The sequence below is a fragment of the Schistocerca serialis genome, chromosome 6 (genome assembly GCF_023864345.2).
Source record: "Schistocerca serialis cubense isolate TAMUIC-IGC-003099 chromosome 6, iqSchSeri2.2, whole genome shotgun sequence".
Classification (NCBI taxonomy): Eukaryota; Metazoa; Arthropoda; class Insecta; order Orthoptera; family Acrididae; genus Schistocerca; species Schistocerca serialis.
Genome location: NC_064643.1, coordinates 96,537,307 through 96,557,999, shown reverse-complemented (window position 1 = coordinate 96,557,999; position 20,693 = coordinate 96,537,307). Strand labels below are relative to the sequence as shown.

The 20,693-nt window shown below is 37.5% G+C and overlaps 1 protein-coding gene across 1 annotated transcript in view; it reads right to left on the bottom strand.

Moving 5' to 3' along the window:
• Positions 1-17,631, bottom strand: part of LOC126484615 (thioredoxin domain-containing protein 12-like) — a 53,182-nt gene extending 35,551 nt beyond the window's left edge. The window contains exons 1-2 of the mRNA XM_050108200.1: positions 17,484-17,631; positions 3,811-3,924 (exon numbers count right to left, since the gene is read on the bottom strand). Of these exons, the coding sequence (XP_049964157.1) occupies positions 3,811-3,924; positions 17,484-17,616 (247 nt within the window). The 5' untranslated portion in view covers positions 17,617-17,631. The remainder of the gene's footprint in view (positions 1-3,810; positions 3,925-17,483) is intronic.
• Positions 17,632-20,693: the final 3,062 nt, after the last annotated feature.

Genomic DNA, 20,693 nt, shown 5'->3' with positions numbered 1-20,693 from the left:
GACAAAAATTTTCATAAGGAGATCCACAATGTTAAAGTACTGAGAGGAGTAGACACAGGCTCAGATCATTATATGGTTAAAATTAAAATCAAATTCACACCGTTAAAGAAGAGGACCGGAAAAACTAATAAAATAAAAAGGAGGTTTGACCCACATCAGCTAATTAAAAATAATAAGTACCAACAAATAACACAAACCATCAAATTAACAGATGATCTAGAACAACTAGTGCCTAATCTTAAAAAAGAAGCAGAAAATCTAGCTCCCTTGAACCCACGAAGGAAACATGCATGGTGGACATCAGAATGTGACAAATTCCATGAAGATAGACACCAAGCATGGTTAAAGTTTCAAACACATAAAACTGAAGAAAATGCCATCAACCTAAAAAATGAAAGAAAAAAATTCACTCAAAATATTAGAAGAATCAAGAGAGGATTTCATAAAGATATTATAAAGTCTATAGAAGGTAATTATCATAAAACCAACTCCAGGAACTACTACAAAATCTTTGGGAAACAACTACAACAATATGAGGCCCCTACGCTAATACTGAAAGATGAAGATGGAAGAATGACACACAGTAACAAGGAGAATGCAGAAATCATGGCAAAAGCATTTTACAAACTTCTGAATTGCGAGGAACCCAAAGAACCCTTACAAATCAACATAAATACCCCAATAAAAACCAAACCTAACAAACTAGACTCTCCAACTTTCCAAGAAGTAGAAGAAATTCTTAAAGAACAAAAAAATTATAAGGCATGTGGAGAAGATCAGGTTTTTGTTGAAATGTGGAAATATGCAAGTGACACAGTCAAGACCCTCTTACACATGGCTCTAACAAAAATTTGGGTAACAGAACAATTTCCCGAACATTGGACCACAGCTATCATCCACCCACCACACAAAAAGGGAGATAAGAGCAACCCAGACAACTACAGAGGAATCTCTTTCCTAGATTGCACATATAAAATTCTATCCAAGATCCTATATGAAAGAATCAAGGAGCAATTAGAACAGGAGTTAGGGGAATATCAGGGAGGTTTCAGACCATGGAGAAGATGTTCAGAGCAGATAATTAGTTTAAAATTGATTATGGCATACTACAAGAAACAGAACAAACCACTGGCAATAAAATTTGTAGATTTTAAGAAGGCATATGACTGTCTCCACAGACCTTCAGTATTAAAAATTTTAAGAAATCTAGCACTCCATCCAAAACTAATTAAAATAATACAACTCACCCTAACCAACACCAAATCAAAAGTGAAGTTTAGAGGAGAAATTTCGGAACCATTCCTCATAAAAACAGGCTTAAGACAAGGTGACTGCCTATCACCATTACTTTTCAACTGTGCACTGGAATACATAATGAGAGAATGGTACAAGGACAATCCAAAGAGGATAAGAATTGGAAGTGCAAAAGATGATATTAGCTTAAACTGCTTGGGATTCGCTGATGACCTTGCTCTCCTAGCCAACACCGTTCAAGAAGCCAGGCAACAAGTGAAATCACTACAAGAAATAGCAGAGAAAGTAGGCCTTAGAATATCATTTGGAAAAACGGAAATTATGATAACTGATCCACCACTTGCAAACAAAATTACAATAGGAGAACAGGAAATCAAAATTGTTGATAAATTTAAATATTTAGGCGAAATAATAACATACAATCTAAATGAGAAGCCATCAGGGCAAAATAGAATAAAAAAACTGAACTATGCAAATTACATTACCAAAACTACATACAACAAAAAAGCCTATCTATAGACGCAAAATTAAAACACTATAAAACAGTTACACAACCAGAAATAACGTATGCAGCTGAAACTATCTTCAAAACAACTAATACAGCAGAAATTGACAGAATACTAAAAATAGAAAGAAGAATAATTAGGACATGTATAAATAAACAGTATAAAATAAATGGACATTGGAGAATAGCATCAAATGAAACAGTATATAACAAAATAGAACCAGTCATGAGCACAATCAGGAAGAAACACATCTCATTCTTTGGACATCTGGCGAGAACTCCAGAAAACAGAATTAGTAAAAAAATAATACAAAAATTGTGGAATAGCAAGAGCGACATTAAATGGATCACAGAAATTAAGGAAGATATAAAAGAACTTCAAATTACAGTAGATGACCTAAAAAACAAGACAGAGAAAACCAGAATACTGCAAGACCTGCAAACCAGACTACAAATGAAAATCAATAAAAGGAGTACAGGAAGAGTTGTCTCAGATGAAGAAAGGAAGAAAGAAAGAAAATATCTGAAAGAATGAAGAAATATTGGGCAGACAGAAGAGCAAAACACCTTGCATATAAGAATAGCCTCTAATAATTATATTACCTAAATATATTTAAGTTATTGTCGAACCAAATTGTATCCATGTGTAACAACTTGTTTAGAACTTTGTATTTTTGACTACATTGGTCCAATGAAGGCCATAGAATAAATAAAAAATAAAAAAAATAGGTCTAGTTACTTCTGTAACTCAATGTAACTTCCATACATCAAAATTTACCAAGAGAGCCATTTTTTGTTTGTGAATGAAAATTTAAAGGTAACTGACAATTAAGAGCAGAATTAAAATTAATTTTTATACCTTTCATAGGCATTTGACTTCTCAGGCTACACTATCTTTGTATCAAACTAGAATATGTTATCAGTGAGAGAACAGGCAACAAATTCATATCTGCAAAACAGAGAATAGATAGCTGAACTCCTCCAAGAAGAAAAAAACATTCCAACTACACAGAAAAGTAGGTGACCAAGAACCTGCCATGCCACATATACACCAAATTCATAAAATACCGAAATTTCTAAGAAAATACCCAAGAGTTACTGAATGGAATTAAAAAGTGAATCTGACACATCGGTTTTCTGGAGACAATCTGATTACAAACACACAAAAACCAGTTACAATGTACTAACATATTAGCTAATAATGTAAAACAACCCTCCATTACAGAAGAACAAAGATCTAAATATTAGATTTACAACTGTAAACATGAACTGCAAGCAAAAATGTTATGTACAAAAATTGAAATAACATGATGAATATCTGAATCTTTTGCTATTAAAATATTGTCAGTGTCAACGATGCACATTCTGTAAATGGAGCTGGCTGCACCAATAATATATTGTTTACATGCAAGAAATGATGGGTAATGTTAATAAAAAGCCATCCATTGAGACAAACATTAGCAATATGTGTTTCACGGCAAAAGTGTTGACAGCCCATCAATTTTTTACTGAAATGATTAAAAGGTTCAGTAAAGCACAACACAATACTTTCTGCTGGTAGTATGGTGTCAGATGAACCTACGATACCAGATGTCTACTTTGCCCTGTGAACAATGATATTGTCGTGCGCGACATCATACATGAAAAGAGACAGAACATAATAATGAAAATGTACATTTTGATTCTACATTATTTTTTGAAATATGTAGGTTGTGATGACAAAGACCTGAAGTGTAACACAAGGTCTAGTTATTTTGGTAGCAATTGCAACCTATGTCCTCAATTATTTGCTGCATGTATTCCAATCTCTGTCTTTCTCTACAGTTTATTCTTATGAGCAGTTTACGTCTGCTATTTTGATTATCTCATGAGTGGTATTGGCAGGTTCAATATTTCTGTAATGTCAGTCATTTAAAACTGATTTCATATGTTCTACAGAATTTACTATGTGAATTTGAGAAATCCAAGAGTGCATGTAGATTGAAGTAATTAGCAAAACCAAAGAATCATTTTTTTTGCAACTTATACAGAAATTATGTTACTACAAATACCTGAGCATGCTGTACACCATGATTTATGAATAATAACCATAATTGGTTTCTGGGTCAATCTTGAAACTTCTATTGCCTTTTCCAAATCTAGCCACTGATATTGAGGCCCAAATCCTGAAACGACCAAAAGACAATTATTTGTATTATTTGTTCAAATGAGATTTGCAGCCAGTAAGAAAACATACTTAATGATTTCTGCACTTCAAACTTTGTTTCCTTAATGTTGTGATTCCGGGATTGATATATATTCTCTTACACAGTTTACATATTTTATTAGTTCCGTAAATCATTTTTAGGTAGATGCAGATATTTGATGGCTTTTACAAACTCATCTTTTATAACTGGTCATTAGGCACACTATACCTGTACTTCGTATATTAGAAAAATTATCAGTATTCTAGACCTGCAATTTGCATGGGTGACGAATATGGCTAAAACTGCAAAAGAGATAGAAAAAGAGAACTAAAAATTTACTTGTCTTAAACGATCATTGTCCACGTCACTGAATATTTCATTAATGAATTTTCACTCTGCACGACAGTATGTGCTGATTTTAAATGTCATAGCAGATCAAAACTGTGCCAAACCAAAACTTGAACACTGCCATACATAATAAGTGATGTTTGAATAGTTCAGTGTGCAGAATATTTGCATGCGAAAGGCAAGGGACCCAGAATCAAGTCTCAGTCTAGTGCACAGTTTTAACCTGTCAGAAAGTATCGAGTCATCACACACTCCACTGCAGAGTGGAAATCATCTAGGCTGTGGCTAGGTCAATTCTCCATTATAATGTTGCTTCCAGGAGTGCTAGTTTCAAAGGTATGCAGGAGAACTTATATGAAGTTTGGAAGTTAGGAGGGGGTAAGGCACAAGTGAAGCTGTGAAGGTAGATCAGGCTTCAATAGCTGTCAGTCAGTAGAGCACTTGCACGTGAAAAGCAAAAATTACAGTCTTTAGTTCTAGTCCAGACAACTGTTTTAATCTGCGAGACAGTTTCTACTGAATATCATTTTTACAGATCTATAACCAATGTGATGCTGTGAGCAGGTTAAAATGCATATAGACTCTTTGTTATGCAGAGACGATGAGACTTGCACAGGTCAAGTTACATAAAACCAGTCTTTGGACTGAAAACAACAACAAAAAAGTAATTGACACCTGCTGCCAATAAATGTCCAATGACAACTGTTGTGTTCCATTCTTCAATTTTTACTTTTCATATTTCCTTAGTCTTAAAAACCAACTGCTATACAAAATGTATATTAGAGTGATTGTACCACAAGTATGAATGTTAGCATAGGCATTAGCTGAAAAGTAATACCTCCAAATTTATGCGAACACTCTTTTTTTTATAATAATAATCACCATCTGTGTTCTTCCCTGGGGCAGGTCTTCACATGTAACTATGGATACAGTTCTATCGTTTGCTAACCTCTTTTGTTTTATCATAATTGTTAAATATCTTTATACTATCCAAGATCTGGCACCTTCTTCTTCTTCTCCTTCTTCCATTCACCATTCCTTCCATAGCACCCATCAGTAAACAATCTTCTTATCCATGTCCAACCCAATTGTGTTTCCACTTCCGGATTACCTTTAAAATTTCTCTCTCTTTCCCAACTCTTCTCAACACCTCCTCATTTCTCACTTTGTCTACCCATTTTATCCCTTTCATCCTCCTCTAAATCCACATCTCAAATGCTTCTGCTCTTCTTTTAAATAAAAAAAATATTACACTATAAATCTTATTTTTTATGCCTACATATCTATAATCCTGTGTCGATAGAGCACCAAATTGTAGCACATAACATGCCAGAATGTAAGGTAAATGCATGAGAAACAGTGTGCTGTAATCAAGTTTCGAATTTGAAGAGTTCACCCACAAATAGAGCACCCTCTTCTCCAGCTTGACAATGCCACACGAGCACCGCTACATCTGCAACAATCCAACGCCTTGGGTTCACTGTCACCGATCATCATCCATACATTTCCGACTTGGTCTCATCCTCCCCCCCCCTCCCCCCCTCCAATTTTCATCTGTTACAAAAGTTAAGGGACACCTTTGAGGACTTCACTTTCATAGTAGTGAAGCGGTGCAAGCAGAAGGAGACTGTGGCTCCATCAATGAATTCAAGTCTTCTACAATGACAGTAACAACAAACTGGTCTCTTGGGAGAAATATGTTCATTGTGACAGTGCAAAATAAAGACACAGACATGAAGAATAAAGATATAGATGTTAATAATGTTTGTTCTGTTTCAAAGCTTTAAGAATTTTCACATAAAAAATTTGGAGGCATTACTTTTCAGCACACCCTTGTATATACATTAAACAGGGCCAAAGAACATTTAATACATCCTACCCAACAACACTGGTGCATCCTGAATTAGATCAGAACAGAGTCAGGCAGATGCGCAGCACTGCTGCACCAATGGGGATGGAAGTCCTCCATGGAATATCACTGCAGTGAAGAGCACCAAACAGAAAGTTACGTAACATTTTAATGTTCCTTAAGAGCATTCAAAGGAACAATGAAACACCTTTACAATTTGTCTGCAGGAGCTTATGACCCAATTTCCAGCCTCGACTTAAGAGCTATGAACCCATACTGAACTTAAGATTGTGTGTATCTGTGCAGAAATGTATATATTTGTAGTAAATAGTTGTCTGTATTTCTCAGTCATCAAACAATAAATAAATAAAATATACTACTATACAGTAAAAGTGTCTTCTGAAAAATTCTAGCATGAGTCTTCAAAAATCTTTTCACTCACACCTATGTTCATGTTCATGTTCATGTTCATGTTTTACACTGAGCACATGGATTCTTAATTTGATAAAGAAGTAGAGGAAAGAAACAAAAAGTGAATAGAAGTTGTGATACCAATGAAAACCTCCACCATCCTCCAATATAACACGAAAATGGAGCTATGGGACTGTGTCACACATTACAGCCAGCTCTAGTGCGATAAAGTACTGCACCTTAAAGTCTTAGCTGTGATGACAGACTGATCTGCAGTGTAGCCTGGTGTCTACATAAGGTCGGAGGTCACAATTTAATCAGTTACTGTAACCAACAGATGTGAATACAAAATAAAGATTTTGTTAGCCTTGATCTATAGCATAGCCTGAGCACTATATTTGCGCACTTTTCAGTAAAAAGAACTAAAACTACAAGGTACATTGAGAAAAGCTGGATCTCATAATAAACAAACCCAATGAATCTTTAGGTGCATATTCTGTACGTATGTTGTGCATAAACTATAAAATTAATGCAACATAATAAATTTCAGATTTGGATGAAATGTGGAACAGTGGATTGTAACAAACAAAGTACACACAATTTCCACACAATGTAGCTGTCAATAAGTCAAAGACAATTTCTGCACTACAGTCCACCTTTTTTTCTTCAGTAGCATGCAAGAAATTGGGAATTCTTGAAGAAACAGAAGTGTTGCTCTATCAAAAACTTTCTCTGCAACTGACCATAAAAACACTTCAGTTTGGCTGCGAGTTTGAGAATTGGTATGTAATACCTCAATCAACCTCCTTTTATACTTTAAACCACAGAATCTTGCTTGTAACATGAGGGATTCCGAGTTACTCTCATGGATTCTTTTCATAAACGGTAATTGATCATAATGATGTGAAACGAGTCATTTTACATTCACATTACACAATCTTTTTAAATATATGGCTACAGCTGATCACCTACAACTTACTTATTTTTTTAGTAGTGTTATGAAGTAATAATTCCTAACGTCACCTTTTACACATCACAAAATTAGAAATTCTTCCATGAAATAGGAGCTGTCAAGGAGAAACTTTTTAGTTTATAAATTTACCTTTGCAGTCTGTCTAAATTTACCTTTACAGTCAGTCAGACATTTTGTATCATTGGATAAGTTATCAAAAAGTTCGCTGGCAAAACTGTGCACCCCTTATCTGTCCGTGGATCATTTCTTACAATGATATTGGACACTTCATGTTTACATAAATCTTGCATATACATAGCTAGTTACAAAAAGATGGTACATACACATATATTTAATAAAGTTTTCACAGAAAATGTCATTAAACTACACTGCAAAAAATGTATACTGACACACTATTTAAATCTTCAATAAAATTCTTCAGGGTATCAGACCGCATCGTCATAATTTTAAAATGCGCCAACGTTTCGGCCAGCGTTGCAGCTAGCCTTCATCAGGGCCTTACGTTAACTGCTAAATGAACACACTTGGTTCCTTAAATAGCTGCACGAGAAAACCGTGTCGTTACTTTATTGGCTGTAAAAGGAGGAGGAGGAGGAGGGGTGAAAGGTATGCTTTATTGGTGTTTCCTTTATTATCTGTCATTGGCTGAAATAGCTGTTTTCTATTGGTCTTTATATTAATCCACCCCATTGGAGGAGACGGACGAATAGCGAAAAGGTGATGGCTGTGACGTCACACTGTTTCCATGCTGTCCAGAAGCCGGCTGCGGCGTGCCTTTGGTTTGTGTGCTCGCGACCACTACTGCGGCTCTCCGCGTGTCTGCATGGGCCGCCACGGCTCTGCCGCCGCTCCGTAGCCCTGCTATTGCAGGCAGTCAATACCTTGGAAGCTTGTACCCGTCCTCTCTATTCATGTTGGCGGGTCTTTTGGCTATTTCTATCGCCTCTCTAATCTTTCTTTTGAAAGTGAGAGGCTGTTTCGCCAGGACGCGGGCTTCTTGAAAAAATATTGGTTTCCCGCACTCGTCTCGGTGTTCCGCCACTGCTGACTTAGTGTGTTGTTTCAGGCGGATATATCTTTCATGTTCCGAGAGCCTTGTGCTAATCGGACGTCCCGTCTCACCTATGTAGACTAATCCACACGCACAACCAATTTCATATACGCCAACTGTGTGTAGTTTGTCAACTGCATCCTTGGTAGAACCGAGCATTTCTGATATTTTGTTTCTGCTTCGGAAAATTGGTTTGATGTCGGCTTTTCGTAGAATTTTGCCAATACGTTCGGTGACCCCTTGTACATATGGTAACACAGCAATGCTCTGTGCCTCCTTCTCCTCTTCCCTATTAGTCTTCTCCCTTGTCGACATGGTGCTGTCAATCATCTGCTTCCCATAGCCATTAGTTCCGAAGATGGACCTGAGGCGTTCAAGTTCTGTCTTCAGATGTTCTTCGTCGCTTATCCTGTACGCTCTCTTCGTTAGCGTGTGCAGGGCGGACTTCTTCTGCGTGGGGTGATGGTGGGAGGAGGCGTGAAGGTACCTGTCCGTATTGGTTGGTTTCCTGTACACTTTGTGGCCAAGTTTACCATCAGGTTTTCGATAAACTTCCACATCGAGAAAAGGCAGCACCCCATTCTTCTCTGTTTCCATTGTAAACTGAATTTTCCTATGCTGTTGGTTAAGGTGCTTGTGGAAGTTCTGTAACTCCTCTTCTCCGTGGGGCCAGATGACGAAAGTATCATTGACATAGCGAAGCCAACAATTTGGACGTAATGGTGCGAACTGGAGGGCTGTTTCCTCAAACGCCTCCATGAAAATTTCTGCTGCGATAGGCGATAGGGGTGAGCCCATAGCTACACCGTCAGTTTGTTCATAAAATTGACCTCTCCACTTGAAATTTTCATGGAGGCATTTGAGGAAACAGCCCTCCAGTCCGCACCATTACGTCCAAATTGTTGGCTTCGCTATGTCGATGATACTTTCGTCATCTGGCCCCACGGAGAAGAGGAGTTACAGAACTTCCACAAGCACCTTAACCAACAGCATAGGAAAATTCAGTTTACAATGGAAACAGAGAAGAATGGGGTGCTGCCTTTTCTCAACGTGGAAGTTTATCGAAAACCTAATGGTAAACTTAGCCACAAAGTGTACAGGAAACCAACCAATACGGACAGGTACCTTCACGCCTCCTCCCACCATCACCCCACGCAGAAGAAGTCCGCCCTGCACACGCTAACGAAGAGAGCGTACAGGATAAGCGACGAAGAACATCTGAAGACAGAACTTGAACGCCTCAGGTCCATCTTCGGAACTAATGGCTATGGGAAGCAGATGATAGACAGCACCATGTCGACAAGGGAGAAGACTAATAGGGAAGAGGAGAAGGAGGCACAGAGCATTGCTGTGTTACCCTATGTACAAGGGGTCACCGAACGTATTGGCAAAATTCTACGAAAAGCCGACATCAAACCAATTTTCCGAAGCAGAAACAAAATATCAGACATGCTCGATTCTACCAAGGATGCAATTGACAAACTACACACAGCTGGCGTATATGAAATTGGTTGTGCGTGTGGATTAGTCTACATAGGTGAGACGGGACGTCCGATTAGCACAAGGCTCTCGGAACATGAAAGATATATCCGCCTGAAACAACACACTAAGTCAGCAGTGGCGGAACACCGAGACGAGTGCGGGAAACCAATATTTTATCAAGAAGCCCGCGTCCTGGCGAAACAGCCTCTCACTTTCAAAAGAAAGATTAGAGAGGCGATAGAAATAGCCAAAAGACCTGCCAACATGAATAGAGAGGACGGGTACAAGCTTCCGAGGTCTTGGCTGCCTGCAATAGCAGGGCTACGGAGCGGCGGCAGAGCCGTGGCAGCCCATGCAGACACGCGGAGAGCCGCAGTAGTGGTCGCGAGCACACAAAGCAATGGCACGCCGCAGCCGGCTTCTGGACAGCATGGAAACAGTGTGACGTCACAGCCATCACCTTTTCGCTATTCGTCCGTCTCCTCCAATGGGGTGGATTAATATAAAGACCAATAGAAAACAGCTATTTCAGCCAATGACAGATAATAAAGGAAACACCAATAAAGCATACCTTTCACCCCTCCTCCTTTTCCTTTTACAGCCAATCAAGTAACGGCACGGTTTTCTCGTGCAGCTATTTAAGGAACCAAGTGTGTTCATTTAGCAGTTAACGTAAAGCCCTGATGAAGGCTAGCTGCAACGCTGGCCGAAACGTTGGCGCATTTTAAAATTATGACGATGCGGTCTGATACCCTGAAGAATTTTATTGAAGAAGACAACGGCCGCGGAAGCCTACGCTTACACACTATTTAATTGTTTATTTCAAGATATTCTTTAACACTGTAAGGGCAAATATTGATTAGATGTCCTTTTAATTTTCTTTTTAAAAGATACATAATTTCTATCATCTTTATACATTGTGGTAATCCATTGTACAGTATGCACCCAGCATTTACAGTTTCTTTGATAATTTTAGCCTACTTCCTTCAATATGATAATTATTTTTTATTCTTGTATTATGTTCGTGATATTTTTCATTTAGCAATGCAGTGCAGTTAATTTATAAGTAGATAATTGTTTTATATATATACTGATGCTACTGTTAAAATTTTTAGCTACCTGAATTTATTTCTGCAGGATTCTCTAGGTGATACTTTCGCGATGAACCATATGGTTCTTTTTTGTAATCTTAATACCCTCTGTGTGTGCACATTTGCATTTCCCCAAGCCAGGGTGCCATATGAGAGGTGTGGATGGACTAGCCCATAGTACATTGTTTTTTGTGTGTGTCTGTTTACTGACTTTGACATTTTTCTCATCAGGAATATGCTTGCAACTATGTGCCCGACTGTGATGTTGTCCAAAGTGTGTTTTTGTTTGCATGTATCTGCATATATGTTGTTTTGTTTCCATTTATAAAGAGATTGTTTTCCCTCAAATAATTGTTTCCACTTTTTCATATTTAGCGAAGCCTTCTCTTGCAGGCCATCTGTTGTAGGACTGGTAACAACAAATGAAGTGTCATCTGCATACATGACTATACTCTTAGATACTAATTTGGTCATATCATTGACATACAAAATGAATAGTAGTGGACCAAGATAAGATCCTTGAGGAACTCCATATTTCACAATTTCAAAATTTGAAAAGGCACCTGTAATATTATTTTTCACTTTTGCTTCATTTCTACACACCGCCTCCTATTTTCCGAAAAAGATTTAATGATATCTACTGCCTTCCCACTTATACCATGACAATGAAGCTTTTCTAATAGGATATCATGATGTACACAATCAGATGCTTTAGATAGGTCCAGGAATATACCACAATTCTGTAAGTAGGCCTTGGGTTACAAAAGGTATAAAACAGTCATGTAAAACAAAAAGGGAAACTTATGCTGCAGTAAGATTATCTAAAGATGTAGAAAAATGGGAACACTATAGATTATACTGTAAAATTTTAAAGGAACTAATACAGAAATCAAAAGCCCTTTATTATGAGGAGAAAATAGATAATTCTAACAATAAAATAAAAACAATTTGGAGCATTGTAAAAAAAGAAACAGGAAGAGATACAACAAGCAAAGAAGATGTAAATAAAATCAGATATGAAGGTACCATAGTAGATAAACCCGAAAATGTGACAGATTTTTAATAAACATTTCCTAACAGTAACTCAATAGACTGGTTGCAAGCCCAATGTTGATGAAGCTGTAACTCTTTGTCAATCTGTATATCAAACACAATTTCAGAAATGTACCTTAATCCTGTCACTGTAGATGAAATTCAAAAAAATCATCATGTCTCTAAAAAGTAAGAACTCTGCAGCGGTTGATAATATTTCTAGTAATTTATTGAAATGTTCTTGTGTGTGGATGAGGGACATTCTATGTCATATTTTCAATGCTTCCCTTCAGAAAGGTGTTGTTCCCAGTAGACTTAAGTATGCCATTGTGAAGCCCCTGTACAAAGAGGGCGATAATACTGAACTAACTAACTATCAACCTATCTCTTTGCCGATAGCTTTCTCTAAAATTCTAGAAAAGCTAATACATGTAAGAATTACTGATCATCTCATGAAGAATGGAGTTATCAGCAAGGGCCAATTTGGGTTTCAAAAGGGCTGTTCAACAGAAGATGCAATCTACGCACTTGCAAAAGTAGTCCTACAAATCCTTAATGAAAAAAAGCTAGCACTTTGTGTCTTCTGTGAATTGTTCTGTGTTGATCACCAGATTCTCTTGCAAGAAGCAAAATTAGTAGAAATAAGTGGTGTTGCAGGCAACTGGCTACAGTCTTATCTCCAAGACAGGAAACAAAAGTTGTCTTGAATAGCTCAGGTGGAGTATGTGATGTTTCCTCACTTTCTGAATGGAGTTCCATTACATGTGGAGTGTGTCAGGGCTCAATTCTTGGGCCACTATTATTCCTGATTTTTATAAATGATCTACCACCACGTACAAGCTTGCTGCGTACATTTACTTTCTTTGCTCATGATACCACAATTTTTATGAGCAGTGTAACAGATAGTAATCTTGAGGAATCCATTAATCACATATCTCAGATGTGGTCAATTGGTTCAAGGTGAATGGTCTCTCATTTATTCAGTTCTGTACAAAAACAGAAAAAGAGAGAGAGATAAGTGTGACATGTGGTAATCAGCCAATAGAAAGAATGGAAACAACAAAATTTCTTAGAGTGCACATTGACAAGAAAATAAGCTGGTCTTCGCATATTATAGATCTTGTAAGAGGCTTAGCTCTGCTACACATGCTTTACGAGCTGTCGCTACATGTGTTGAACCTAACACGGCAAAAGTGGCATACTATGGCTATTTTCACTCACTTCTTGAATATGGCATTATTTTTCAGGGCAACCAGCCATTAGCAAGGAAATTGTAAGTGTTCATTGCTCAGAAGCGAGCTTCAAGAGTTATATGTGGACTGCGCCCAAGAGACTCATGTAGAAATAGCTTTCGAAAACTTAAAATACACACGACTACGTGCCAATATATTTTTTCTCTCATGTATTTTGTCTGTAAAAATATACAGATATTTCAACCAAACAGTAATTATCACAAGCATAACACACGGAGGGAGGATGACATACACAGCGAGCATAGAAATTTGAGCTTGGCACAAAAGGGTGTCCACTACACTGGAACAAAACTCTTCAATGCTCTTCCTCCTAAATAAAGACAGAGATTCATAACGAGAGTAAATTTAAGAAAGCACTAAAAATATTTCTGCCAGAAAAAGATTTTTACAGTCTAGATGAATTTTTAAATAAATAAATTGTAAAATTTTAATATTATATAATACAAGTAGACATAATGCCACTAAGAATGTTATTTAACTTGAGCTCTGTATCTGTTTTTCCATAGTGCTTTAATGATTCTAAGAAAATATGTATAGTCTTTTTTTCTGTATCGCTGCTCAAAGAATGTACTGTGTAAATTTTTATATAATTATCTACTCAAACGTCTGTATACGCTGTAAGATTATCATATGGTACTTGTTAAAAAACTGACTCATTCCACGTCCTTGTGAACCCAACACAGTTGGACCTATGTAACACAAAATCAGATCAAACCACAGACTTTCTTCTGTTCATCAAGTGCTTTAGTTACAAGTGTTACGAATTCAGCTATTGCTGTTTTGGTAGATTTGCCCTTTCTGAATCCATGTTGTTCATTATTAAGAATATTGCATGTTTGTATAAAATTTAATATTCTGTCTATTATTATGGTTTCTATTATTTTCGAGAGTACAGATGTAATAGTTACATGTCTGTAATTTCCTGGGCCTTTTTTACAGCCTCCTTTATGTATAGGGATTACTTTACTCTTTTTCAGGCACATTGGAAATATTCCTTTTTCTATAGATAAGTTTATCAGACAGGCTAATGGACTAATAAAGTCATTTTATCTTATGGTATTGTAATTATGTACATCATTCTCTTATGAACTGCAGTGGATTTTTCACAATAAACATCATGAGGGACTAAATAGACTGCAAAGTAGTACTCAAAATACTGATGTCTACAAGATGATTGTGGGTTAACATCACATATTATTCTTAGAACGAGTTTTTGGGCAATGAAGACTTCCTTTCTTTCTTAAAGATGAGTCACCCCAGAACAATATTCCATACGACATTACTGAATGAAAATGTGCAAAATAAGTCAGCTTACTGAGTTTTCTCCCCAAATTTGTAATGATTCAAAGTGCGAATGTGGCTGAACTAAGCTTCTTTAGAAGTTACAAAATATTATTTTTTTTTTATGTTTTTACAGCAGAACATAATCAAACTGGCGCTTTTCATTTATTATAATGTTGTTCTACCAAGAACTGATGGAAGATTCTATTAATATGGTTTTTTTTTTTTCGTTTAAATTCGCATCAATATGGACATCAAACTTTTTTGACACTTCCACACTATTTATTTCTATAGCTTGCTGTCAACATTCTGTTTCAGACACTCCTGATCAACAGTTTACACTTAAAATTCATCAGGAAACACTACACTTAAGAATTATCGCAACAAGTTAGGGACAAGACACTTTTCCCAAAATAATATGGAACACTATTATACCATACTTTTACATCTTGAATATGCAGCACTTAATGCAAGAACATCACCATATTGTCAAAATCTTTTGACAGTAAAGGATGATGAAACTATAAGTTATATACTAGTGTCCACTGCACAGAATGAATATCATATCCCCACCATCAAATCATCTGAGTTCCATAACTGCTTTGCCTGACATGTGTTTAATTACTAGTATATAAAATTACAAGGAAACTGAATTTCTGTCCATAACTTACCTTCAGGAGTCGAAATTCCCATATGGTCAATAGTACTTTGAAATCTAAGTCAGCCATACAGTCTCCTTGTATTTTTACATTTTTCTCCAATAATGTCAACAATACTGACACTAGTGAATTTATGCTTAAATAGTATTATGAAAAAAATAATAACTTATGTAATGACAAATGCAAATTAATTTTCTTGTTTCTTTAATTATGTTCCATATGTTACTCACACTAATCACTTAGAAAGTAGGATGTGTTAGTTTTCATGCAAGCAAGAAAATGGTGGCAGCATTATGAGTAACAAGAGAATATAGCCCTAGGAAAGAATCTAAGTGGCGAGGTCATGTACAAGCTTGGATTTGACAAAGATAAGGAATGAAACTCTTCATTTCTTTTAAAAGGAACTATTCTGACAGGCATTTTAATCGCTAAGCAAACCAGGAAAAACCTAAATCTGGATGCCTAGACAGGGATACAAACAACACTCCTCCCAAATGCAAGTCTACTGCCCTAACAATTACATCACCTTAACTGATAAAGGATATTACACCACTTTAGTTTAATTTTACCATTAATGAAAAACAACAATGAGTGGCATTTTTTAACTGCTTCACCCATAGATAAATTATTAAGTTTTCAACCATGAACTTACAATACTAAGGAACATTCCCGTGTCTATAAAATTAATCACTGCAAAATTCTCTCACATTTCTACAGACTGAACTGATTACTAACCAATATGCAAGCAATAGAAAATTATGGTGCAATTATGTACCAATCTCTTACAACTCAGAATGCTGATGTGTGTCTCAAATCCAAGTATTCAGTATTCACTATTCACTTAGGCCTAAAACAAATGAAATACATTTAACAATTTTGATCAAAATGGGTTATAATTTCATTTCACTCATGGTGATAAACCAATAAATATATTACCATAATAGTGCTGCTTCCCACCCAAGAAAATGAATATGAACACACAGATAGCAATACAATACTAGCACACTGCTGTTACCATTTGATGGTTGAAATGTTTTGAAGTATTTGTCTGGAATGTATCCTAGCTTTTGAAATAGGGTGCTACAAGAGATTAGATGAGCAGATCGTATAATTAATGAGATGTTACTGAACAGAATCGAGGTGAAATGAAATTTGTGGCACAACTTGACTAATACAGGTTGATAGGGCTGATTCTCCCGAGACATCTAGAATTCGTTAGTTTAATACTGGAGCAAAGTCTGGGGCTAACAATTGTATATGAAGGCAAAAAAGAGCTGAACACAGTGTCACCGGTAGGCAGGTTCAAATGAATGTAGGCTGCAGTAGCTTTTCAGATATGAAAGGGTTTGGACAGGTCAAACTCATGTGACGAGCTGTGCCAAACCAATCTTCAGGCAGAAGACAACAATATCCAGTAACGACTTTCAGTCTGTAGGGATTGCACTATGGCATTACGAATGTTCGAAAATCAATTTTTTTTTCGTTGAATGCAAATTCTTTTTCGTGTGAATGCCCACTACTAAAAGAAAGGAATACGCGAACTATGCAGTTATGTACAGACAAGCCTTGTTAACATGGTGTTAATGATATAATTACATTCATCTCACATCTAATTTGCACGTCACTGTACTCCAAATTATTATTTATGTGTAATTCGATAGGAATCTATAATTCATCGTTTATATATTCTCCAATATCCAACTGAAGCAATCTGTGAAACGATTCTCTGCTGTCATTGTTTGCACCCGAGGAAAGCATATGACAACGGTCATGATACAATCGCAATTTTTAAAATGAAAACAACAGATAACTTTTTTGTGCCGTATGTGATATTACAACTCCTTTTGCTGAAGCTCTCCTTTGTATCGTATATGGTCAGGAGAAGGACGCGATCTTAATTCGCCGCGACCAATGGTGTACCAAACAAAATTTGAGAGACGTCAAACTTTACTCTCGGTGGGTGCAGCCAGGAGTTGTACTCTTGGTGTTATTATTGTATAACTAATTTATAATCTTTGACAGCTTGACAGAAATCCTAACAGAATTTAATAACCTATCGCTGTCAATATATGAGCGTACGAGTAAAAACTGAGATGATATCTATTTACCTCTTCCATCATTCGCTTGCGGAAATACTATAGGAGGAGGGTGTTTTTGTTCTTTCTTCGCTTCGACGTATTTAATTCCAAGAAGAAAAAAACAGTTAGCAATGACTACAAATTTTGAACTACACGCCGTCATTGCCGCCGGAGTGACGTAAACGTCAATACAATCAAAGATGTTACATTATGTTACAGAAATCTGCGTTTTCACAAGCATTGAAAACTTGCACATGGATCCCCTGCAAACTGTATAGCATTGATAGTGTTTCCAAATACCGCTCAGCTTGTTTACTGTTAAAGAATTTTTGCATTAACGTCAAAGTAACTCTTGCGGGCGTTATTGTGACTGAGCAGATTTATATCAAGAACTTAGAAACCTGAATCAGCACTAACAGCTTTCCCTTGCTGCTAATCTGGCCTCACTTCCTTAAAAGACATCATTGAGTTTAGCATATCGTACGCTTCTACATACGAGAAAATACGTGACGCTGAGTGAATGGCACGAGACCCAAACCTCGGCACGACGAAAACAACACAAAATGTCCACAACAATGCCAATCCTACCCCGCATGTTCATCGTCATAGTAAGCCAACTACAAGACACTTTTGGATGCTACAATGAGTTTTATTAACTCATAACTTACGAACTTATACCAACTGTCAAACGGCAAAAATACAAAGTGCAATCTCTACCTCCAGAGAGTAAACGTAATGTCAAACTAAGTCTGTTGCGCAGCTACTCCATGCCCCCCCCCCCCTCCTTCATCCTCCCCGCATCACAACCCCAGCGCTAGAGCTGAGCTCTGGGTATGTACAGGTACTTGTACTGCATTTTCTGTTGCTGTTCTGTTCCTTCATTCCATTCCACTACTGAAGGAACAGTGCCCCCTTCTTTTCATAAACCATTTTTTCTTCATCCAGATGACGGACTTAACTCGTTCTATGGAAAATGTCTATTGCTTACCATTACATTGTATTTGTATCATCCACTCATCACGTTTTAGTACTTTGTTGGGTCTGGCACATGGTGGTTGCAGACAGGGACATACCACATCTGTCCTCAACATTCCGTTAGACTGATAATGGATGTAGCTTGCATGCTTAGGTTTGTACTTGGTGTAGCAATTACGGCAGACTGGTCAGTTTTGGTTTGGTCTACATGGAAAAAGAATGGTAGGCATAACTTCTCTGTTTGGACCATCTATGCTGTTGAAGCTCCTATACCTTATTTATATGCGTTGTCTAGACCTAGCAGTGCGGAGATCCAACTGTGTTTGTGACTTATGACTGTGGATTTCACAGTCCTGACCCAGTGTTCCACCAATCTGTTACTCGCCAGATGGTAGCTGATTGCATGATGATGTCAGAAACCACACAGATTACCCAGTTATAGGAACAGTGCTGGTCTGAAGAAACGTGTGTCGGGCAGCCGAAAAATGGAATCCACGTTGTTAAAGAAAACTTTGCCACAGTCTGCACCAAGATGTATTTGGTTGGGACTGCCTCTGCCCAACAAGTAAATCAGTCAATGGCTGTTAGCAAGTATCGGTACCCTTCCAACAGGGAAATGGTCGTACAATGACCAAATATATATGAGAGAAATGGTCTATCATTTTTGGAAATTCTCCCACTTGCTTGTGGATGTTTCTGCCCACGTTACATATTTGGCACATCACATACTTTTTTTCCCATCTGTGAGAATCCTTCCTTATACCGTGCTATACCAATTGTTCTGTCATAAGCCTAATGACTATGTTTGTGGTAGGGTGGGATAGTTATAAATTACCCCAAAAACTGCTTTCCTTCAGATACAAAAGATATGGGTTTGCCTTATGATATATCATGATTCACTTTGTAAATCCCCGTAGATGAGCGTCGGGCTGCCAGCTGTCTGTAGTCCACCATGTATGAGATAGATCCAACTCATGAAAAAAAAAATCAGCCACTACATTTTTGGCTCATTTAATATGTCTAATATTTGTAGTAAACTAACAAACTTGAGTTGTTGGAATTGTCTTAGGGACCAGTTGTTCTTGTATTTGATGAAGATGAAGGTTACAGGCTTGTGGTCCACATACACTGAAGAGCCAAAGAAACTGGTACACCTGCCTAATATCATGGAGGACCCCCACAAGCATGCAGAAGCACAGCAACACAATGTGGTATGGACTCAACTAAAGTCTGAAGTAGTACTGAAGGGAATTAGCACCATGAATCCTGCAGGGCTGTCTATAAATCTGCAAGAGTATGAAGGGGTGGAGATCTCTTCTGAACAGCATGTTGCAAGGCATCCCAATTATGTTCAATAATGTTCATGTCTGGGGAGTTTGGTGGCTAGCAGAAGTGTTTAAACTCAGAAGAGTGTCCTGCAGCCACTCTGTAGCAATTCTGGACATGTGGGGTGTCACATTGTCCTGCTGTAATTGTCCAAGTCCATCAGAATGCACAATGGACATGAATGGATGCAGGTGATCAGACAGAATGCTTATGTACCTGTCACCTGTCAGAGTCGTATCTAGACGTATTAGGGGTCCCATCTCACTCCAACTGCACATACACCAGACCATTACAGAGCCTCCACCAGCTTGAACAGTCCCCTGCTAGCATGCACAATCCACAGATTCATGAGATTGTCTCCATACCTGCGAACGCTCATCTGCTCGATACAATTTGAAATGAGACTCGCCTGACCAGGCAACATGTTTCTGATCATCAACAGTCCAATGTTGGTGTTGACGGGTCCAGGCGAGGCATAAGGCTTTGTGTCGTGGAGTCATCAATGGCACACAAGCAAGCCTTCAGTTCAGAAAACCCATATTAATGATGTTTCATTGATGGTTCACACACCGACACTTGTTGATGGCCCAGCATAGAAATCTGCAGCAATTTGCAAAAGGGTTGCACTTCTGTCATGTTGAACTATTGTCTTCAGTTGTCATTGGTTTCATCCTTGCAGGATCTTTTTCCAGTTCAGTGATGTCAGAGATTTGATGTTTTACCGGATTCCTGATATTCACGGTACACTCATGAAATGTTTGTACAAAAAACCCCACTTCATCACTACTCAGAGATCTTGTGTCCCACCGCTTGTGTACCAACGATAATACCACGTTCAAACTCACTTAAATGTTAATAACCTGTCATTGTAGCATCTGTAACCAATCTAACAGATGCACCAGACACTTGTTGTCTTATATAGGCGTTGCTGACCGCAGC